Raw genomic sequence first — 24,792 nt, forward strand, 5'->3', positions numbered from 1 at the left:
GGGTTTGGGACAATTGTTAATATTTGAGGATCAGAGTGGCCAGTTTAACCTAAATGGTTATGTGAATCAAACACAAACACTTGGCAAATGTCACCTCTTGAAGTGTAACTTGTGACTTTTTTCTGCACAATTATGTAAGGCTTTTTTAAATTGTATAAATAGATGTGTTCAAACTGTGGCTGAAAATGTATGTGTGTGTGTGTGTAGAATGATAGATGGTAGCACTAATTTACAGACAGTTCAAATAATGAAAGGAAATTGTACCAGAGGATTTGAGGGTGGGAATTTTGATGGCCCGAACAAAAAAAAAACGAGTAGGGTAAGTGCAGAAATTATGGGACACTTGGTAAGCAATTAGTATCTATAATACAGGAGTTAAATTACTAAGCACTTGAAGAAGCTGTTCATTGTCACTATTCAGCATTGATTTCTAAAGCAAGGATCATGCTTGAGCAATCTTTTGGATTCTTTGTAGAAATAAGAAATGAAAGATAAAGGAAATGCAGTGGATGGGATGTATGGATTTTCAAAAAGCATTGGCAGATATTGTGCAGGAGATTTTTGGTGCATGGACGTGTGACAAATAAGGCTGCCAATGGAGGCATGTTTGAAGAAAAGGACAGTAAGAAGTTTAACAACACCAGGTTAAAGTCCAACAGGTTTATTTGGTAGCAAAAGCCACACAAGCTTTCGGAGCTGCAAGCCCCTTCTTCAGGTGAGTGGGAATTCTGTTCACAAACAGAGCATATAAAGACACAAACTCAATTTACATGAATAATGGTTGGAATGCGAATACTTACAACTAATCAAGTCTTTAAGAAACAAAACAACGTGAGTGGAGAGAGCATCAAGACAGGCTAAAAAGATGTGTATTGTCTCCAGACAAGACAGCCAGTGAAACTCTGTGGGGGTTACAAATAGTGTGCCATGAACCCAATATCCCGGTTGAGGCTGTCCTCGTGTGTGCGGAACTTGGCTATAAGTTTCTGCTCAGCGAATCTGCGCCGTCGTGTGTCGCGAAGGCCGCCTTGGAGAACGCTTACCCGAATATCAGAGGCCGAATGCCCGTGACCGCTGAAGTGCTCCCCAACAGGAAGAGAACAGTCTTGCCTGGTGATTGTCGAGCGGTGTTCATTCATCCGTTGTCGCAGCGTCAGACGCTGATATTCGGGTAAGCGTTCTCCAAGGTGGCCTTCGCGACACATGACGGCGCAGAGCCGCTGAGCAGAAACTGATAACCAAGTTCCGCACACACGAGGACGGCCTCAACCGGGATATTGGGTTCATGTCACACTATCTGTAACCCCCACAGTTGCCTGGACCTGCAGAGTTTCACTGGCTGTCTTGTCTGGAGACAATACACATCTTTTTAGCCTGTCTTGATGCTCTCTCCACTCACGTTGTTTTGTTTCTTAAAGACTTGATTAGCTGTAAGTATTCGCATTCCAACCATTATTCATGTAAATTGAGTTTGTGTCTTTATATGCTCTGTTTGTGAACAGAATTCCCACTCACCTGAAGAAGGGGCTTAGAGCTCCGAAAGCTTGTTTGGCTTTTGCTACCAAATAAACCTGTTGGACTTTAACCTGGTGTTGTTAAACTTCTTACTGTGTTTACCCCAGTCCAACGCCGGCATCTCCACATCATGAAGGAAAGGAAACAGCATAGGCAAAAGGAACTTGACTAGAAACATGGTGAGTGGCATTCTAAATTCTGCTTTTGAACTTTTAAATTTATTACAAACATTATCTGAGCTTGAGAAATAAGGGAACAATATATAAATTTGCTTGTGATGCCAAGTTAACAGACCATTTGATTATGAAAAACTGTATGGATACACTGATAAGCTAGCTGGACGTGCAGATAAGTGGCAAATCCTATAGAGAAATGGGAATTGATTCTTTTTTGGGAGCCAGAATGAGGATTTGAAGCTCACACCAAGTGCTAAGACTCCAAATGAAGTAAAGGAACCATGAGATGCAGATTGGTTAGAAATGACAGTGGAAGTATAAAAATAAATGATGTGACCCTTCATTTTGTATCTTTCAACAACAGAATGCAAGAGTGATATAAAATCAATGGAAAACCTGAAGTCCATGATTATATTAACAGTAATTCAGGATGTCAAATGTTTGCGGTTGGTTACTTTCACAGGAAAAGATCTAGAGTTATGATTTTGAGAGGGGTTTCCTCTAAAGGAAGTAGTTTGCATAGGCAAACTCTTTTACTGGGTTGGTCTTCTGTCGACAAACAAGAAAAGTGTAGGATCGGCACCTGTTCGACAGTAATCTACACGATCACTGATCTGTTAGTAATGTCTGGTGATTCAGGTTAAGTCTAGCATTCTGGTGTTGATGGATTTCTTTGGTCAGAATCTTTTGATGGGAGGTATTTTAATCTTCAGCACAGACATTAGAAGTCATTCAAGGCAGCAGAATGGGTGGAAGGTGCGGCACTTCTATTCAGGTGCCGATGAAGTTTGAATTTTTACATTAAAGAAATTAATAAAGTGAGCTAGTATGCCTGTATTATTTTTGTATTCATCATGAACTTCATTCATGAAGCAACAAAACCATGTTCTGTAATTTTTACCTACTGTGGGATGAAAAAGCTTACAAAGAGAACCAAACAACACACAGCCTGGTGTTCAACTTGCCTGCCTTTGAAAAGATTGGAGGGATTAACCTGTTGTAACATTATTCTCATTGCCAATGACATAACTGATGCGCCAAATTAGACTGCTTATCCAACACATTATCTTGGATTAGTTTAAATTTATTCTAATTAGACACTTGGAAACTGAAGGCCTTGCCTTCAACCCTCACAACAGATCTTGTTCTCTAGCCAGAAATTCCATCATCATTCTTGGTCACCATTTCAGAATGAACAAGACTGTCTAGAACCTCATGGTTTTCCTTTAAGCTAGAGCTGAAAATCTGATTCCAAAGATCATCTCTTCTAGTTCTGCCTCGTCTAAGACTCTGTTACAATACTCTTATCCAAATAGCAAGCAGCCCTATGAATTAGTTCAAGCATAAAATACTTGAATGAAGTCTGAACACACATTTTTCACCAGGATATTGCTGTAGAGAGTGCAGTGCAGGTTCATCAAATTAATTCCTGGGATAGAGGGTTGTCCTATGAGGAAAGACTAAATAGACTGGTCCTTTGGGAATTGAGAAGAATCAGAGGTGATCTTATTCAAACATACAGAATTCTTACAGGGCTCGACAGGGTAGATGCAGGAAGGATGTTTCCATTGGGTGGGGGTCTAGAACCAGAGGACACAGTCCCTGACTAAAGGGCAAACCATTTAAGACCTAGATGAGGAGGAATTTCTTCAGTGAGAAGGTGTTGAATCTTTGGAGTGCTCTGCCCCTGAGGGCTGTGAAGGCTCAGTCTCTGAGTACGTATAAGACTGAGATCAATAAACATCTACATATTAAAAACATCAAGGGATACCGGGATAGTGCAGAAAAATGGTGTGGAAGTAGATCAGCAATGATTTCATTGAATGGCATTGTGGACTCGAAGAGCTGAATGGCCTACTATTTCTTGTATAAAAGCAAAATACTACGGATGTTTGAATCTGAAGCAAAAACAGAATGCTGAGATTTTCCAGCACCCAATAATGAGTGGTGAACAAAGAAAATTACAGCACAGGAACAGGCCCTTCAACCTTCCAAGCCTGCACAAACCATGCTGCCCGACTGAACTAAAGCCCCCTACCCTTCCGGGGACCATATTCCTCTATTCCCATTCTATTCATGTATTTGTCAAGACGCCCCTTAAAAGTCACTATCGTATCTGCATCCACTACCTCCCCTGGCAGCGATTTCCAGGCACCCACTACCCTGTGTTTAAAAAAAAAACTTGCCTCGTACATCTCCTTTAAACCTTGCCCCTTGCACCTTAAACCTATGCCTCCGAGTAACTGACCCCCTTCAGGTTTGGGAACGGCAACATGTTGAAGTCACTGAAAACTTGTGATAATTCCATATGGTGGTTGTAGTAAACTATCTCATTAGCACAAATATAGTATTTAGTGAGATACCCTGGCTGCAGAGCAAGCCATCCATGAAGAAGGCATAAATGAAATTAGAACATGGTAAAGGAATTGTCTTTGGAAAGTCAGTAGACTTGTAATGAGATTATTGCATCCATTTCATCATCTGTATAAATTGATCTATGGGAGAAATCCAAAAACACCTTCAGTACTGTGTGATCATTCCCCAACCTTGGAGTGGGCTGCAATTAATTTCCACCTTTTCCACATAGTTGAATGCCTACATGCAGGGACAAAGGCCTTCATCAAGGCAGAAGTCTCAGAAAAATTGGCAAGCCTTACAGTATTGCAGAAGACTGTCAGAAATAAGCTTTAATCCTGAGGATTTAGTACGCTATAACAGAGCGGGTCAGAGCAGAAAGGTCCAGGTATATGGTGAGTTGTGATGGCAAGACAGTGATTCTCCAACACAGTAGCCAGGCTAATAGAGTAGATTCATGTAGGTTAATCAGGATTGATTATAAACGTAATAGAATCTCAGCAATTTGTAGAGTCACCCTGCATTTCACACATTCCGATGTTTGACAGTTTTGAGGAGCAGAATGTGATGGATAAGGGATGGGATGATGATCGAAAAAGTGATCCCAATGCACAAGATTTATCACAAAGGACAATACTGAAAGTCAGCACTAGGGTAATATGCATTCTTTAACCGGCCAGTGAATAGAGGCAGGGAAAGCCATTGGATAAATGTTCAAGATGATGGGCAAGAGGTAAGATTACTAAGTACTGGCAAAATGAAGTGAATATGTTATAAACTAGAAAATGCAGTGCAAGTTCCCAAAGCAGATCTTGAAATGATTCTGACCCAAGGTAGCGATCACATTGTGGGAGGGAAAGATCATGTAGCAGTAGTCCAGAACAAGATAAGGCAAGTGAAGGCCATGGTTTGACTCGAACAAGGGCTACGGAGCAAACTAGGAATGCCACTCATGGCAGAAGAACCGTATGATCAGGAAGTTTTGGTGGCTGCAAAAAAATTAAAGATGCAAAACAAAAAGAACTGGATAATGGGAAAAGATTTGGTGAATGCTCTGCACACTGAAGTGTCAGATAGGGGAGAGCCAGCCTTATCACATAGGTGGTTATGTACAGAAAAAAAGTACTTCCTGATAGCACCTACAAGGCTAAAGCAATGTTGGTGGCTCGGGGTTTCGAAGAGAGACTTGGTGATCAGGATGTTGGAATGGATTAAAGTGACACCTGAAGATTTTCTTGGTTCTCTCAACCACACATTCTGGGTACATTAGATGTTTAAATATGTTAACGAAAGGGGAATTTGTAAATGGCGTGTTGATTTTAAATTGTTAAAGATATGTGTTGTTTGATTAACAACTGTATCCTCTTCTCGGGTCAACTAGGATAAATGTACCAGACTTCTGGGTGGTCATTAGCAGATAGACTCCATGCAGGAGGATCTCGGACCTTAGATGTTGCACATCACCCATCCCCTTTATTTGGGAGTCCATCTTAGCCCCCGTGAGGGATCCTGGCTGGCAAACTGGCAAGAGTTGAAGGCTAAAGTTACCATTCACCTATGACACTATACAGGACCGCTCAGAATGCTACCTTACAGGGGGTCAAGCATTGGTCAGAAATCAACTGATCACTGCAGTGTTGTGATTCCGGTTGTTCACTTTGATTCCTTCCCAGGAGTTGGTCACTAAGTTGCTTTTCAACTTCTTCTGGGATAAAGGAATGCACAGAGTCACTGCTGAAATACTGAGTCTCCTGCTTGGGGAGGATGGTTGGGCGCTAATATGACTTTGCACCCAAGTGACGACTTTCTGCCTTCTGACCCTGCAGCGATATCTTTGTGAGCCCCTCCTCGATGGTATGCACTGTATTTCTTCTGCCAGGTTGCATTTTAGAACAACTGGTAGCAAGCTCCTCCCAGTCATTAATGTCAATGCTGCCACATTTCATGGAGAGCTTTAGAGTGTCTTTGTAGCGTCTGTTTTGTCCTCCCCTGGAACTTTTACCATTTGAGAGAACAGAACCTGGCTGGTGGGTGGGTTCCCTTTTTTGACATCTGGACAGGTATAGCAAATAATTAGGAAGATATATAGAATGTTAGTTTTTACTGCAAGATGGCTGGTGTATAAAAGCAGGGAAGTTTTGTTATAACTGTACAGGGCATTGTAGAGATTGCATCTGGAGTAGTGTGTGTAGCTTTGGTCTCCTGATTCGGGGAAGAATATACTTTTACTTCAAGCCGTTCAGAAAAGATTCACTAGGCTGATTCCAGAATTGAAAGCGTTGCCAAGGAACGTTGGGTCTATACTTATTGGCGTTTAGAACAAGAGGTGATTTTATTGAACGATGAAAGATTCTAAGGTGGCTTGATGGAGTAGATGTTAATTTGGATGTTTCCTTTGTTGGAGGAATCTGTAGTTGGGGACACAGTTTCTCCCGTTTAAGACTTGAATCAAGGAGTTGAGTGTTGTTAATCTTTGGAATTTTATTACCCAAAAAATGGATACTGGCTCATTGAACATATTAAACACAGGGTTAGTCAGATATTTGATGTACAAGGGAGTTGAGAGAAGGAAGCAGCAGAGCAGCAAGTTAAGGTCATGGCTCAAGGGGCTGATCTGCCAACTCCTTCAATTTCTTATGCTACTTAAGCATTGATATTTTCTACTTGAACACTTTGCAGATCATGGAAAGGGTTTAAGTGGAGTCATTTGTTTACCTCTTTCCCGACTCCTCTATGCCCTTGTTCTCTGACCTTTTTAAATACTGTGCATCTGTAATTTCTTCCAATTGTGATGAACACTCTTCTGAAACATAATTTTTTTTCCCTATTGAGCATTTATTCAACTTGGTGTTCCTAAAATCATCAGCTCATGATTTGAAAGATGTAGTTAAATATCAATGGATATAGAATAACTGGCGTGATTCTTTTAAGGGGTCCTTGCGGTGAGTATCCTAATAGTTCTCTACATTTTAGGGATCTTTGTTAATACATTGCTCATTTATATTTTCAGACATTATTTGGGTTTGTTGAACTCATTATTCAGTACAGGAACTTGTTGCCCATTTACTTTAGGTGTGCACAAGTGAGTTCGATAAGTGACGGCTACTTGGGCAGGTTACTGATTTCCAGGGCGGTTAGATTGTGGTCTTCAGCCATAAGTGGATGCTGAGGTAGAGTGGAGAGAATTCATCCCATTGTTGATAAATCGTAATTTCAAGCTTTACAGCCTATATAACCTTAGTAAAAGGAAATATCAGAAATTTCTTAATGGATACGACATTTGTTTAAGGAACTCTTTAGCACTACGGTGTTGTTGAGCAGAACAACTCCTCAACCTATTGGACCCATCAAAAAGATTTTTGAATCTAGTTTCTCCTGCTTATCTTGCGATCATCTCCAAAACTTCCTCTTTAAGACAGCAAAAACTAACTTATGCAGCAGTGGGTACATTTGTAGCTTCGATAGATTTATAATTGTATTGAATAACTTTAGCTAGTTTGATGCTTTGTCAGTGGTGTTGCAAGAGTTACAGGTGAATGATGATGCTGCTTTAAGCAATTGTATCAATGGCTGAATTTTCATGAATAATATATGTAAAGGTATAACCAGCATTTCCCAAATCTTGAGGTGGAGACAGTTGGGGAAGGGGCAAAGTGAAATTGAGGAATTTGCACATAGGTTGGACGGGATAGAGGCAAGAGATGTAGCTAATGTGGGATTTTTTTCCCCTCGAGCTGCTTAAAGGTTTCTTAAAATCTCATTTATTACTCATTCGAATATTTCTTAGTAGACCCTAACTTGCTGTAAATCTGAACGTTTTTGACATAGTGATGCACTTAACAGTGGCAACTTAATTTATATAGTGCCTTTAATATAGTTAGAAAGTCCTGTCATATGACACCTAATATATAGAATTAAGCATGAAATAAAATGTCCATGTATTCAAAAGGTTTATCAAACCAGTACGTAGCAACATTTGAATAAAGAGATGTTAGATTTCAGAACTGCCCAAAAACACGAACTCCTTTTCTCCATAAAACCCCAAAGGTTTAAGTTACACTTCACTTATTGTCATTCATATTCTTTCCACGTATTCTGGGACTAAATTTACATTTAGCTCTTGTTGTATGTCATTTTAACATTCATTACCTCCAATTGAACCTTGGGTTTTTACTATTAAACATGTTCTCAACAGCACCACCAACAGGAATTTGATGATGCTTCAATGTTTGAGAGGAAATGAAATCATTCACATTTCTCAAACTTCAGCCTGTTTAATTCTTGGGCTGAACCAGACTGCAACATCTGTCTCCTATTTGACCCAGAACAGAGCTTCCAACTCCATACCTTACATCTTTTTAACATTAGCTTGCCTCAGCTCATTTGTTGATGAAACTCTCATCCATGCCTTTGTCATCTTTATACTTGACTATTCCAATGCACCACTGGTCAGCCTTCCAATTTCAAGCCTCTATTAACTCATGCTCATCCAGAACTCTTCTGTTTGTATTCTACCTTGTACAAAGTCCTATTGATCCATCATCAGTTGCTGCGGTTCAGTTAGATATGTCTGAATTTTAAAATTCTTACTTGTTTTCAAATCTCACACGCCCTGTCCTCTTCCCATCTCTCACCCCCTGCCACCCTCTGAGAAAAATGGGCAGCACGGTGACACAGTGGTTAGCACAGCTGCCTCACAGGGACCCGGGTTCAATTCTGGCCTCGGGTCCCTGTATGTATGGAGTCTGCACGTTCTTTCATGTGTCTGCATGGGTTTCCTCCAGGTGCTCCGGTTTCCTCCCAAGTGCAAAGATGTGTGGGTTAGGTTGATTGGCCATGCTAAATTGACCCTAGTGTCAAGGGGACTAACAGGGTAAATATGTGGAGTTACAGGAATAGGGCCTGGGTGGAATTGTGGTCGATGCAGACTCGATAGTGCGTTAAAGATGTGAATTGATTCTGAAACATAAGTTATAATAAAGAAGCATAACCGTGACTGACTAGCATTTTCAGTCACTAATTCTGTTGCAATAATATTTGACATGTCACTTTTGGCTTTTAAAACAAATGTTGCATTAACCTGTATTTGTTTTACACAATCTGGTTGCTGTCACACCTTGCTTTAAATCTCACAACTCGATGGAACTCATATTATGCTGCAAGGCAATTTAAATTACAAGTGGTTTCAAATTGTGGCTTTGCTTTGGGATCTGCAACATCTTCCTGAAACCAACTATATATTTTCAGATGGAATTCAGTTTATAAACTACTGCATTCCAGTTTCACTGGGGAAATCTCAACCCTGTTTTATCCTCATCGTTCCTTTATTGTGAGGAAGTGCCACTAGCTTGCACCAACCAAGTCAACAAAATGTTTCAGTAACAATGACCCTTCAATACCTCGTTCAGCAGACTATTTATATGTAGATTTTGACAATGGGTATCTGTGGGACATCCAAATATGTCTGGCCCCATAGCTGAGCACAGTAAGAAGTCTCGCAACACCAGGTTAAAGTCCAACAGGTTTATTTGGTAGCAAAGCCACAAGCTTTCGGAGTGCTGCCCCTTCATCAGCTGAGTGGGAGTTGTGTTCACAAACAGGGCATATATAGACACAAACTCAATTTACAAAATAATGGTGGGAATGCGAGTCTTTACAGGTGATCAAGTATTAAAGGTACAGGCAATGTGAGTGGAAAGAGGGTTAAGCACAGGTTAAAGAGATGTGTGTTGTCTCCAGCCAGGACAGTTAGAGATTTTGCAAGTCGTGGGGGTTACAGATAGTGTGATATGAACCCAAGATCCCGGTTGAGGCCGTCCTCATGTGTGCGGAACTTGGCTATCAGTTTCTGCTCAGCGATTCTGCGTTGTCGTGAAGGCCGCCTTGGAGAACGCTTACCTGAAGATCAGAGGCTGAATGCCCGTGACTGCTGAAGTGTTCCCCAACAGGAAGAGAACTCTCCTGTCTGGTGATTGTCGAGCGGTGTTCATTCATCCGTTGTCGTAGCGTCTGCATGGTCTCCCCAATGTACCATGCCTCGGGACATCCTTTCCTGCAGCGTATCAGGTACACAACGTTAGCCGAGTTGCAAGAATATGTACCGTGTACCTGGTGGATGGTGTTCTCACGTGAGATGATAGCATCCGTGTCGATGATCCGGCACGTCTTGCAGAGGTTGCTGTGGCAGGGTTGTGTGGTGGTCACTGTTCTCCTGAAGGCTGGATAGTTTGCTGCGGATAGTTTGCTGCGGACAATGGTCTGTTTGGGGTTGTGCGGTTGTTTGAAGGCAAGAAGTGGGGGTGTGGGGATGGTCTTGGTGCGATGTTCGTCTTCATCGATGACATGTTGAAGGCTCCGGAGAAGATGTCGTAGCTCTGGGGAAGTACTGGATGACGAAGGGTACTCTGTCCGCCGTGTCCCGTGTTTGTCTTCTGAGGAGTTTGGTGTGGTTTTTCGCTGTGGCGCATCAGAACTGTTGATCGATGAGTCAAGCGCCATATCCTGTTCTTATGAGGGCATCTTTCAGCGTCTGGAGGTGTCTGTTGCGATCCTCCTCATCTGAGCAGATCCTGTGTATACGGAGGGCTTGTCCGTAGGGGATGGCTTCTTTAACGTGTTTAGGGTGGAAACTGGAGAAGTGGAGCATCGTGAGGTTATCCGTGGGCTTGCGGTACAATGAAGTGCTGAGGTGACCATCCTTGATGGAGATTCGTGTGTCCAAGCAGAAACTGATAGCCAAGTTCTGCACACATGAGGACAGCCACAACCGGGATCTTGGATTCATGTCACACTATCTGTAACCTCCATGACTTGCCTGGGCTTGCAAAGTCTCACTAACTGTCCTGGCTGGAAACCATACACATCTCTTTAACCTGTGCTTAACCCTCTCTCCACTCACATTGTCTGTATCTTTAATACTTGATTACCTGCAAAGACTTGCATTCCAACCATTATCTTGCAAATTGAGTTTGTGTCTATATATGCCCTGTTTGTGAACATAACTGCCACTCACCTGATGAAGGGGCAGTGCTCCGAAAGCTTGTGGCTTTGCTACCAAATAAACCTGTTGGACTTTAACCTAGTATTGTGAGACTTCTTACTGTGTTTACCCCAGTCCAACGCCGGCATCTCCACCCCATAGCTGAGCACAAACCTGGGCTTGTTGCTCTTCACGCATGCTCTAGAAGGGATTTGTGGAGAGTGAACACAGGCAAGAATCTTGTGGATGATTTTTTTTACATCATACTGTTGCTTCTTTTCTCCGTCTCAGATAACAAAAAAAAAATTAACTACAAGATGTAAATTGCTTTCTGTAAATTGGTATTTATGCAGCATATCTAGTCTTAAGAAATGGCAGTGTGTCTGAAATTGGGATTGGTGCAATTTTGGAGCAGAGTACTTTACAATGGCCTACATAGCCTGATCCAGGAATGCTAGATACTGATACTATATGCCTGAAATGAACCTTGCAAATAGATTAGAGGATCTGTGTGGTAATGTATATTTATAAATTATAATTGCAAACATTTTTTTTTCTCCTCATAGAAAGATGAAGTGTACCTCAACTTGGTGCTAGACTATGTTCCGGAAACTGTGTACAGAGTTGCCAGACATTACAGCCGAGCCAAGCAGACACTCCCGATGATTTATGTAAAAGTAAGGAATTCAATGTGTACTTATTTGCATCAAATTGTTTTCTTTGATATTTTACTTCTCTGTTTCATTTGTGCTTTGCACCATACTTTGCCTAACACACACTTTTAAATCCCTAATTGCTGGAAAATGACGGGGACATTTCTGAAGTGATTGATTATTTTAGTCGTCAGTATTTCTTGCAACAATATGGCATATTCAGTCCTAATATAGCATCCCAGTGACCACCAGGAACGGGATGTTCCTTTTGGTGGTTGTAAATTTTATTGATGGCTAAGGCTGTAATTGACATTTTGGAACATGTAGATTTGAATATCCTAAGGTGTGTCTTACTAACTTAAATTGGACTTCCAATTTCAGTTGCTTTTTAATGGAACCGTTGCTGTGTAGGCTTTCTTTTGGAGTTCTTGGCCCATACTTTCAGAATATGATTGTTAGTAAATTTTCAATGGTATCAATTCACTTCACCCATCAGGATTGATGGCTTAGAACATCAGATAACCAGAGGTCCTGCTTGCAGATAGAATGGAGCGTCCGTAAAGCGGTCACCCAATGTAGAGCAGGCATTGAGCAGTGAAACAGTATAGTAATTTTTTCTAAATCAACGAAGTTGCTGTTTCACTTGGAAGGAGTGTTTGAAGCTTTGGATGGCGAGGATATAGGGCAGATGTTGCTTGGTCATCAGTTAGAAACATTAACTGATTATCTCTGCACAGATGCTGACTGAACTGCTAAGTATTTCCAGCATTTTCTGTTATTTCAGATTTTCAGTATTGATAGTATTTTGCTATTCTTAATGTTATACGCTAAATTGCAGTTCTGAAAAAAATAACTTTTAGATTCTATGCAAGCAGTTGCATTTTTTGCAATTTGTCAATGCATTTCCCTTTTAAATCTGTTCATTTGTTAAATTGCTCATGTAATGAACTTTTGAGCTCACTCCTGAATGTTATAATCTCAATGGAGACTTAAAGAAAGTTCAAACTCTCCAGTTATTAACTGTAAGAATTTCACCGCAAGGTTTCATGTTTTGAACAAGACCTTTTTATTTTACAAGAATTAAACAAAGCAAGCACTACTAACAAAGCTGCATTTCATAAAACACTTTAAACCCCAAAATCCCACATCTAACTCTGGCCTCATTAAACACAGGGCATCCTTCAAATTACAATCGTTTTTGGTCCGAGTGCCAATCTCTCGAACTCCAGGTTTTTTTAACCACTTATCTTGCCTTTAATAATGCAAATCCCAAAGCTAAAGATTATACTCCTAAAACGAACAAGTCATGAAACTACATATTTTCTCAAAACTGACAGTAGGATATGCCAGCTATAAAGGGTTGTTTCATGAGTGAAAAGCAATATTCAAGAAAGGATACTTTATATACTCCATAAACCTCTTTATGTTTTAAGAAAAAAGAATTGTGTGATATGTCTACATATGCATAAAATAAATGTAATCCAATCAAGTTCTTAAATTCTGATTCTTCGCCCTTAATATTGTTGAGGTATGTCTTTTGATTAACAGTAGATCATGATCATAAATCAGTTTCCGTGAACTGCTAATGGTTTGTTGCTGCTTTTTTGAGAACTATTGCATTAGGAGTCTGTTACTAGTTGTGAAAACTTGGTATGGAGAGCTTTAGCTATGAGGAGAAGTTGGAGCAACTTGGTTTGTTCTCACTCGAACGACAGAGGTCGAGGGGCGACCTGATAGAAGTCGATATGATTACAATGGGCATGGACAGAGTGGATACTCAGAAGCTTTTTCCCAGGGTGAAAGAGTCAATTTCTAGGGGGCATAGGTTTGAGCTGTGAGGCGCAAGGTTTAAAGGAAATGTACAAGAAGTTTTTTTTACAGAGGGGGATGGGTGCCTGGGACTCTCTGCCAGGGGAGCTGGTGGAAGCAGATACGATAGTGACTTTTAAGGGGAGTCTTGACAAATACATGAATAGGATGGGAATAGAGGGGACATGGTCCCTAGAAAGGAGGTGATTTTGGTTGAGACGGGCAGCATGGTTGGTGCAGGCTTGGAGGGCCGAAGAGCCTTTTCCTGTGCTGCAAGTTTCTTTGTTCTTTGTTCCAGTTGCTTCAATAACCCTTTGAACTCTGGCTGATAAATTATGAATCATTTATAAAATGCAAGATGGATTAATTTGTGGTATCCAATACATATGGTTGTTTAAGATCAAATAATGTTGATTATCTATCAAATGTTGAGTCTAATATTTCTATCAATAGGCTCTAAATTGCCTATGCTTTAGTCTGTTTCTGTTATAATTGTCCCAGGCTTGCAATCTCATATTATCTGCGATCTGTTTGGAAATGAACAAACACTTGCACCTGAGGGGGGCCCTTTTAAGAATGGCTCCACATTTTGCTTTTGTCCTGAAGATGGGCATTTGGATTCTATCTTGGTTTTGACAGTTCTACAAGCAGAAAGTGCTTGAATCTGGCTTCAGTATGGCAAGATTTGCCAAATTCTTCAAATTCAGGACAGAAACATCTGTAGTAAGTGTCTGGGGCTTGAGGAGGTGCAGCTGACTAATTGAGTGTAGACACTGCGATGCTTCAGGAAGGGGAAAAATTACCTGAACACTTTGTACTAGGAGACAGTGACATTAGGGCTTTCTGATTTGGTCAGTGGTCAAGGACAGGAGGGTGTGACTAAGAGTGAGACAGATATGGGGACCCAGAATGTAGAAATGAGAAACTCTGCTTTTGCAATCATCTGTGTGGATCAACGGCAGTGGCTGCAAGGTGGATACGTATGAGACAAGACCATGATACAGGAAGCCATTCAAGTGGGGGAAATTAATAGGAATGTAATGGCAGTTGAGGACAGTATAGCCCCCAACTACAAGATGGATTTGATGCCTGACCGGAGCCAAGGTTCGGGGCGTTTACTCTGGGTTGGAAAGGAACTTGCAGTGGAAGGGGGAAGATCCAGTGGTTGTGGTCCACATAGGTACCAATGACATGGGTAAAACTAGGAAATAGGTTCTATTGAGGGAGTTTGAGCAGTTGGAGGCTAAATTAAAATGCAGAATCTCAAAAGGTCATAATCTCTGGATTACTACCTGAGCCACAAGCAAATTGATGCAGGATAAATCTGATTGGAGAGTTAAACACATAGCTAATTGCAGCATGTTTTAGCACCAACTAAAAAGCAGACTACACAAGATCTGGTAATGTGCAATGAGACCAGATTAATTATTGACCTCTTGTGAAGGCACCCAATGATAAAATTGTAATAACTAAAAGCAGGGCACTTAGAAAATCTCAATGCAATCAAGCAGAGTCAACATAGTTTTGTGAAAGGAAAATCATGTTTGACTAATTCGTTTGAAGTGTTTTTGACAAGAAACATTAGTAAAGAAGAACCTGTGGATGTGCTGTACTTAGATTTTCAGAAGGTATTTGACAATGAGAGGTTGCTATGCAAAGTAAGAGCTCATGGTGTAGGAGGTAACATATTAGCATGGATAAAGGATCAGTTAGCTAACATGAAGCAGAGATAGTTACGAATGATGGAATTTTTTCGGGTTGGCAAAATGTGACAAGTGGAATGCCACAGGGATCAGTGCTGGCGTGTCAGCTGTTTATAATTGTATCAGTGACTCGGATGAAGGGACCAAAAGATATGGTTGCTAAATTCACTGATGACACAAGGATAGGTAAGAATGTAAGTTGTGAAGAGGCCATAATGTTTTGCTGAGTTGGCTGATTGGCTGGTTCGTGATGCAGAGCAACGCCAACAGCACGGGTTCAATTCCTGTACTAGCAGAGGTTATGCATGAAGGCCCACCTTCTCAACCTTGCCCCTCGCTTCAGGTGTGGTGATCCTCAGATTAAATCACTACCAGTCAGCTCTCCCCTTCGATGGAGAGAGCACCCTACAGTCATTTGAGACTATGGCGACTTTACTTTTTTTTATAGGGAGGCTACAAAGGAGCATGCGTTAAGTGAGTGGGCAAAGATTTGGCAGATGGCGTGTAATGTGCGAAAATAGAAAAGCAGCATATTATTTTAAAAGCAAGAGATTGTAGAACTCTTGAGTTACAGGAGGATTTGAGTGTCCTGATACATGAATCAGGAAAAGCTATTATGCAGGTGCAGAAAGTGATTAGGAAGACACTCGACACAGCAGGACCGAAAGAAACTGCTTAGCTTGGGGACTTTGCATTTGCTTAATAAATGGAGTATTGTCATTTATCGCAAAGGGAATGGAATATAAAATAGGGATCAAAACCAGAATATGCTGGAAAATCTCAGCAGGTTTGACAGCATCTGTGGAGAGAGAATAGAGCCAACGTTTCGGGTTAGCTGACCCTTCGTCAGAGCTGCAATGTTCTGCTACAGTTGCACAGGATGTTGGTGAAACCACATCTAGAGTATAGCGTGCAGTTTTGGTCTCCTTATTTAAGAAAGGATCTAACTGGGGGTAGAGGAGGGTTTTGTGCAGCTGTAGGACTACAGGAGTTATTGAACTAGGGAGTAATGAAGACATGAGATGTCAAATCTGAGGGATTGGGACTGGGATCCAAGGAAAGTACTGATGGGGGAGAGCAATAGGATGTAGAATCATAATATGAGCTGGGGTTGAATAGACTCTAAAAAGGCGGTCTTATTTTGATTTCTTAAAAAATATCAGAGTTTTCCTGCACAGGAGGCCCATTCGGCTTACTGAGTCTAAACCAACCCCCGCCCACCACCTGTCTATCCCCATAGCCCTGCAAATTTTATTTTCTGAAGTGCCTATCCAAAAATCATTGATTTTCCACTTCCACCACCCTTGTAGGCAATAAATTCCAGGTCATTGTGACTTGTTACTTTTTTTAAAAATCCTCTGATCTTCCTGCATCTCTTGCACAAAATGTTCATGACCCCTAATTCCTGTACTGTCAGCTATTGAGTACCGGTTTGCATGCACACCTTATCTAAACCTGTATTTCCTTTGCTCCAACTTGGTCACCAACCTAACCTTATAGCTAAAGCTTACCGCTTTGACCAAGCTATTGGTCATTTGACACAATACCGCTTTATGTAACTTAGTGTGTGTTACTTGTCATATAATGCACCTTGGGGCATTGTCTTGTGTTAAAGATGCTATATAAATGTAAGTTGTAAATCCCACATTCCTCAAACCATTCTGGTAAATACTGGCATATTCTCTACTTGCATCCTTCCTAAAGCGTGGTGAACTGGATTTCATTCACTAGTTGGCCCCAACTAAGCTTCACAAAACTGAAGTATAGCTTTTTTTGTTATACTCAATCACTGGTGTTTATGAAGCCCAAAATCTCCTATGAGCTCATATTGATCAGAACTCTAATAAATTGGTCAAACATGATTTCCCTTTCACAAAACCACATTGATTCCTCCGACTGTATTATGATTTTTAAAAAATGTCCTGCTATTGCCTCCTTTATAATGGATTCAAACATTTTCCCTATGACCAGCTATTTGAACTGGTCTCAATTGGAAGTGTTCCAATTGCAGTTTTCCAATCTGCTGGAACCTCTACTGAACCAAGATCATCTCTCATCACTGTACTAATCTCATTCTTTAATAACAGCTACCCCGCCACCTTTCCCTTCCTTTCTGTCCTTCTGAAATGTCAAATACCTTTGAATATTCAGGTCCCAGCCCTGGTCACCTTGCCACCATGACTCTAATTGTTTTTAGAAGATGACAACTGTGATAGCATGGCCCCTTTAAAGGGACAAACCCTGAGGGCCACGTGATGGGGCTGGACCCTTTGGAGTGTCAAGACGGGAAGCAAATCAATTAGTGCAAAGGGGTGTATCCCAGGTCAGAGGATCCTCAGTCGGGACCAGGGAGGAGTAGAGAATAGAGTTGGATGTCAGCACTATACATATGGGAACAGAGACAAGGAAGAAGAGGGCTGAACAAAAGTTTTGGGGGGAAGCCAGGGTAATAGCGTAGTGGCCATTACTGCTGATGATCTTACCATGATTGAATCGGTAAAGGTGGAACCAAGGGAAGGAAGTCCCACTGAGTTAAACAGCGATGGTTTGTTAACTCTCATTTTGACTCTGTGGCAGAGGTGGCAATCTGATTGGAGTTATAAACATGTCGTTGCAAGAAACTTGCCCACTGGTTTGGGATATCTCTAGGGTCAGAGTAAAAGAGAGGTTGGAAGCTGAGCCTCTCGTACCAGCTAGCCATTTTTTGTGAGACTAAATGGGCATTGGCAGGCGGTTTAACTCTGTCCTTCACCAAAACCCATGTAATGTACTTCCTTTTGGAAGTTACTTGATGGTGGTCTGAAATGGGAACCTTTTGTGCTCTCCCTTTCTAATTCAGCTGTGTACAGACTGATTTATATTGTTCTTACCAGTTATAGTGTTGCGATCAGCTAATTACTCAGTACCGACTAAGGATTGAATGTGGAACTTGACCTGTAATTTAGTTCACTGCCTTCAACATGTAGCAATAGTTTTGTAATACAAGGTCAGGCAATTAATGGAACAGACCCATTTCAAACATTTATTACCTAGCTTCAGGTGACGTCAGTATGACACGCAAAGCATTGCACAAGATAAGGATGTGTAGATGCATGCAGTTTCAGCGTTTCAAAATTCACTTTGGCACTAAACAAACATGTCAGTTGCCAAGCTCATACAAACGTTATACAATTGGAAATGTATCTTACCACATCTCAAAATGCTTCATGTACAGTGAATTATTTTTAAGTGCAGTGAAACTTGTATTGACAAACTCAGCAGAAAATGTTTATAGAGCAAAGAGTTTGACTAACTAAATTTATTTGTGGTAGTTTTTTATCTAGGCCACTGGTTAAAATACCCTATGCCTTTTCTATTACCATCAGTGGGGTCTGTAATGACTTCCTGCAATGTGGCTCCCTTTACATGGGCGCCCAAGTTCTTGAAGTGGCAAACCCACAAACCTCTGAGTTGCAAGTACTAATTAGACCAAGTTAGTCAGCTCAGATGCATGCAAACTTGTACTTTAATTTGACAAATTATTAAATGTCATTCATTGCAGCTTGCGATGCCAGTTTTGAGATGATCGAGTATTCTCAAGTTGATATAAAACATAAGTTGTTTCCCTGTCAGCACTTTCCTCTCAACTAACACCATCAAAAACAGGTCATCTGTTCAGTTATTTGTTGTTTATGGGATGATGCTCTGTACAAAATGGATGCCTGCTTGGACATTTTACTTGGTTAAAAAACATTTTGAGGTGTGCTGTGGAAACAATATGCTACGTAAATGGAATTCTTGCTTTTTCTAACTTGTATAATCAAAACTATAGAATTCGGCTCTTCTAATTGATATAAATTCTTTTCTTTTTAATAGTTGTATATGTATCAGCTGTTCCGGAGTTTAGCTTACATCCATTCCTTTGGAATTTGCCATCGGGATATCAAACCACAGAATCTGCTGCTTGATCCTGAAACAGCTGTCCTAAAACTCTGTGACTTTGGAAGGTGAGTTTCTTTCAGTTCATTGGATATGAAAGTTGCTAGCAAGACCAGCATCTATTGTCCATCCTTAATTGCCCCTGAGAAGGAAGTGGTGAGACACTGCTGCAGTTCATGAGGTGTAGATGCACCCACAGTGTTGTTAGGGAATTCCATGACTTGAACCAAGCAATACTATTCCAGATTAGGATGGTGTGCGTCTTGGAAGGGAACTTGGAGGTCGTGGTACTCTCCTGTCTTTGTCCTTGTAGATGTTAGAGCTTGTGGGTTTGAAGGGTGCTGTCAAAGGAAGCTTCATGAGTTGCTGCATTGTATCTTGAAAATGGAATACATGCTGCCATCGTGCATTGGTGGTGGAAGGAGTGAATGTTTAAGGTGGCAATCAAATGGGCTGCTTTGTCCTGGATAGTGTTGAGTTTCTTGCATTGTTGAAGCTGTAATCTTCTAGGCAAGTGAGGAGTATCCCATCACATTCCTGACTTGTACCTTGTAGGTGGTAGCACCTTTGGGGAGTCAGTTGAGTTACATACTACATAATTCCCAGCTTCTGACCTGCCCTTGTAGCCAAAATGGTCCAGTTCAGTTTCTCGTCAATGGTGACCCTTCCCAAGATGTTGATGGGAATTCAGTAATGGGTAGTGCTGTTGAGTTTCAAGTGGAGATGGTTGGATTATCTCTCGCTGGAGATGGTCATTGCCTTGAACTTATATGGCAGGAATGTCACTTGCTAGTTATAAACCCAAGCCTGATTGCTGTCTTGCTGCATGCTGGCACAGCCTGCTTAAGAATGGTGCTGAACACTGCAATTATTAATGCGTATCCCTACTTCAGACCTGATGGCAAGAAGGACCAAGTATGACTCCAATCAGTGGAGAGTTCCCCAGATTCACATTGATTTCAGTTTTGCTTGGTAATCCTTGATGTCACGCTGTTGAACACTGCCTTGATGTCAAGGGCAGTCAATTTTCACCTGACCCTTGGAATTCAGCTCCTGTACTTGTAATAAGGTCCAGAGTGATGGAAAATACTCTTTTTGTTGTACTCCATTACTTGTATTAAAAAATAGGAGTGGTATTTAGCACTGGATTTTATTTAGCTTTACCGAGGCATGCTGGATGCCATATACGTTCACACACAGGGTCCTGTCCTTTGCAGGCAGAAGGAACATGCCCATGCTTTGCATGTTTTTTAGCTGGACAGAAACCTGGGGGTTAGCCATTCCCTGTTTCATTCCCAATAGCAAATCAGAGCCAACTTACCTGCTTTAAATTTGATCAACAGCTTCGCAGTTGACTCTCTCCAGTGCATTCTCCATGGTAATGCCTCTATCAATCAGAGTCCACTTACCAATTCAGCATGAATTGTTGTTTCCTTTGCGAAGTTTCCTGATGAGTGCAAGATTAAAAGCTTTGCATGTCTTTGTTTTTTTTTTCAACGGTACTACCAAATGATTATCCTCTTCCTTTCTCTCCCATATATTTGCTATGCTTTCTTTAAATTTATCTATGGTATTCACCTCAACCACTCCATGTGGTTGCAGGTTCCATGTTCAAATTCCTTCTTTCGAATTCCTTATCAGATCAGTGACTGTTATTTCTCACTCCTAGTTTACGGCTCCCAACAAATGGAAATGTTTCTGCCTTTATCGCCTCCAGCTCCTCATAACTTTAAAGACTTCTTGGGTCACCCTGCAACTTTCCCTTTTTCTCACGAAAGGAGCCCTAGCCTGTTCAATATTTCTGGTATCGTCCTTGTCAATCTTTTTTCCACCATCCAATGCTGTTGTATCGTTTTTGTAGTATGGAGACCAGAACTGTCCACAATATTCTAAATATGGTCTAACCTAGGTTCTGCACAAGTTAAATGCAACCTTTCTGCTTTTATTTGATTTTATTCCTCTTGAAATTAATATCAATGCTTTGAGTTTTTATGGTCTTGTTAATTTGTGTTGCTACTTTTACTGATTTGTGAATCTGTACCCCTTTGACCCTCCCTCAACTCCATTTGGACTTCTATCATATATTCGCTGGAAAGTATGTGGCCTCCTTATTCATATTCACCAAGAATAGCTCTGAAATATATTTTATAACTGAAGCATAAATTGAGGGTGGCACAGTGATTAGCACGGCTGCCTCACAGCGCCAGGGACCCGGGTTCGATTCCCGGCTTGGGTCACTGTCTGTGCAGTTTGCACGTTCTCCCCGAGTCTGCGTGGACTTCCTCCAGGTGCTCCGGTTTCCTCCCACAGTCCAAAGATGTGCGGGTTAGCTGGATTGACCGTGCTAAATTGCTCCTTAGTGTCAGGGGGATTAGCTAGGGTAAATGCATGGCGTTAAGGCTAAGATCAAGTGTAGTATCGACATTTGTACTTGGTTGAAGTCATTAGGTTGCATTTTAGCTTCGGGAATGTCTCACTTGTTGAGACTCTGAATTGGACTTGATTTGATTGGATTGGATTTTTTTTTAAAAAGGGGATTGTGGCCTGGGTGGGATTGTGGTTGGTGCAGACTCAACGGGCCAAATGGCTGCCTCCTGCAGTATAGGATTCTATGATTGAAACTGTACAAGCATTTGATTATTTTTGAAAATTCTCTGCTAATTAAGTTGAACAATGTCAAGTGGAATGTTTTTGACTTTTTATTCAAAGATAACAGCTTAGCTAAAGCTTTGAATAGGTACATAGTAAATCCCTTTCTCCAGTGCTTCAAAAGCATTTTACGCCATGCCTCAAAAATTCCCTCCCCTTTCCAGGTAGTAAAATATCTGACAGTCTAGATAGTGATCAAAAGCTAGAATGGGTCTACTGCATACATTTTTCTTGAGCTATTGCACTTAATTTTAGTGGACAATTACCAAATTTAAATAATTAATTACTTTAATAAGAAGATGGCACAATGTCTGACATTGCAACACAAAGTATTTGGACCCAAATGTCAAAGTTGCTTGGTGGAGTTATATTTTCTGCACCATTTCGTTGTAAATTACATTGCTGTAGGTTTGCAAGCAGTACCATTTTATTTCTTCCTTGACACTCCTCTCTCCTCTCCCAGACCATGACATAGCCTGTTGGCCATTGAGATTGATCTGCAGAATGGTTATTGTCTTCACTGTGTGGTCCTGATTTATTTGTGTCTAATAAGGCCCTTTGTGTAGAGAGTTGCATCATTATTTACAAGTTAATTATAGAACCACTTAAAAGCATGTTAGCAATTTTCCTTCTCCACATTGTGGTTCATTATTGGTTATCCTTCCTACATGTGAACCACATTACTTTCCTCACTAAAAGATGTCCCTCATTAAAGGCAGAGTTGCAACTTCCATCTTTCACATTTGTTGTACCTCAAGTTGTATTGGAGGGTCATCCAGTGATTCCGCTCTGTATTTCAAAAGTTTCATTAGTCAAAATATCAACTAACACTGGGTTTAAATTTAGGATTAAGATTTTTAACTTGGTTGGTGCTTGCTTTGTGTGCTTCAATATGAGCAAATCTAGACATAATCATTTTTAATTGATACCTCTGGCTTTGTGTATCTGAGCTTCCAGTGTTTATGTTGCATCTATGAATGCGCTCGTAACTGTTTGCATTATTTTGCTATACTATAAAACTCTCAGGTTACTAGCTCAACAAGTGTGTTTTATTTTCTGACCGGTATGTACAAATGCAGTTCTGCCAAATTTTTAGATGTCAGCCATATAGTTCATCCAAGAAATATACGCTGAAGCTTGGTGTCAGCCTTGGTTCAGTGGTAGCACACGTTTCTGAATCGGAATGTTGAGAGTTCTTTTGCAAGGCCATGCACCTGAGCCCTGAACTCACCAGGTCAGGCAACGTGTAGAGAGAGAAAAACTGAGTGTTAACAGTATTTTCCCCATTGTCCAGATCGCCAGTATTTGCTGCACTTGTGGGCACTGGAAGCTACACACATTGATGTACAGGCCTGGTCCTTTGCAGACAGAAAGATGTGCACATATTGCACTTTATCTCAGCTAAACAAATTGAGTGACAGCAATATGCTGGTTCATTCCTCAGGAAGGTGCTTTGACCAATCTGAGTCGAAGGGCTTGGTTTAAGTTTCAAATGTTTGGCAGTTCACCGTCAAGTCACCATCAACTGCTGTATTCTCCATGGCAGCACCTCTACCAATCAGAGTCCACTGCCAGCCAATCTTCTCATACAATATAAATGTATTGTATTAAAAATGTCCCAATGAGTGCGAGATGAAAGGCTTCGACACAGTCTCTTTTCAGCAATGCTAAAAATCTGTGTTAGCAAATGACTAGTATAGATAGTCTTATCACAGAATTATTTGGATCTGTTCAGTGGTAAATGTAAAGTACCATCATTGTGACTTTGGCTACAGCTGCTACCTTCTGAATTAGTATTAATAACTAATATTTTATGGATAAAGAGGAAACCAGGTAGGTGGTGACAGTCTTGTTCTGACAGTTTCTATAACTCATGTTGCATAAACTGTTCTGAATTAAGTCAGGTTTGCCTAGGCCCTAAATATTTCATTGATAGAGCGAACAACTATGTTTTTAAAAATTTGTTTCTAGGATGTGGGCATCTCTGGTAAGACCAGCTTTTATTGCTCTTTAGAAGATGGTAGTGAGAGGCCTGCTTGAACTGTTGGCTAGCTACACCTCCGATGTTGTTAAGGAGGGAGCTGCAGGATTTTGATTACGTTAGAATGAAGGAATGGCAATATATTTTCAAATCCGGATGATGTGTGACTTGAAAGGCAACATGGGGAGTGGTTGTGTTTCCATTAACTAGTTGTCCTTGTCCCTGTGGGTGGTAGAGGGTGAGAGTTTGGAAAGTGCTTGGTGAGTTGCTGTACTGAATCCTGTTAGTGGAGGAAGTGGATATTTTTAAATTAGTGGATAACATTTATTAAATGGGCTGCACTGTCCTGGAGGGTATCGAGATTCTTGAGTATTATTAGAGCTGTACTCCTCCAGATAAATAGAGTATTTCTTCAAACTCTTGACTTCGTTTTGGGTCAGGTAGGCAAGTTATTTGCTGCAAATTGCATAGTTCTTGTGCCAAAGTATGTATACCATATGATCATAAGAAATTGGAGCAGAATTAGGCCACTCGAGTCTGCTCCACCATTCAATCATGGCTGATATTTTTTTCATCCCCATTCTCCTGCCTTTTCTCCATAATCCCTGATCCCTTATTAATCAAGAACCGATCTATCTCTGTCTGAAAGACACTCAATGACCTGGCCTCCATAGCCTTCTGTGGCAAAGAGTTCCACAGATTCACCACTCTCTGGCTGATGAAATTCCTCCTCATCTCTGTTGTCCCTTTAGCCTGAGGTTGTGCCCTCTGGTTCTAGTTTTTCCTACTAGTGGAAACATCCTCTCTATGTCCACTCTATCCAGGCCTCGCAGTATCCTGTAAGTTTCAATAAGATCCCCCCTCATCCTTCTAAACTCCAACAAATACAGACCCAGAGTCCTCATGACAAACTTTTCATTCCAGGGATCATTTTTGTGAACCTCCTCTGGACCCTTTCCAAGGCCAGCACATCCTTCCTTAGATATGGGGCCCAAAACTGCTCACAATACTCCAAATGGGGTCTGACCAGAGCCTTATACAGCCTCAGAAGTAC

General features: G+C 41.0%; 1 protein-coding gene across 1 annotated transcript in view; it reads left to right on the forward strand.

The window, feature by feature from the left end:
* Nucleotides 1-24,792, forward strand: part of gsk3ba (glycogen synthase kinase 3 beta, genome duplicate a) — a 142,875-nt gene that overhangs the window by 80,832 nt on the left and 37,251 nt on the right. The window contains exons 4-5 of the mRNA XM_078232977.1: nt 11,592-11,702; nt 19,046-19,176. Of these exons, the coding sequence (XP_078089103.1) occupies nt 11,592-11,702; nt 19,046-19,176 (242 nt within the window). The remainder of the gene's footprint in view (nt 1-11,591; nt 11,703-19,045; nt 19,177-24,792) is intronic.

The sequence above is a fragment of the Mustelus asterias genome, chromosome 17 (genome assembly GCF_964213995.1).
Source record: "Mustelus asterias chromosome 17, sMusAst1.hap1.1, whole genome shotgun sequence".
Lineage (NCBI taxonomy): Eukaryota > Metazoa > Chordata > Chondrichthyes > Carcharhiniformes > Triakidae > Mustelus > Mustelus asterias.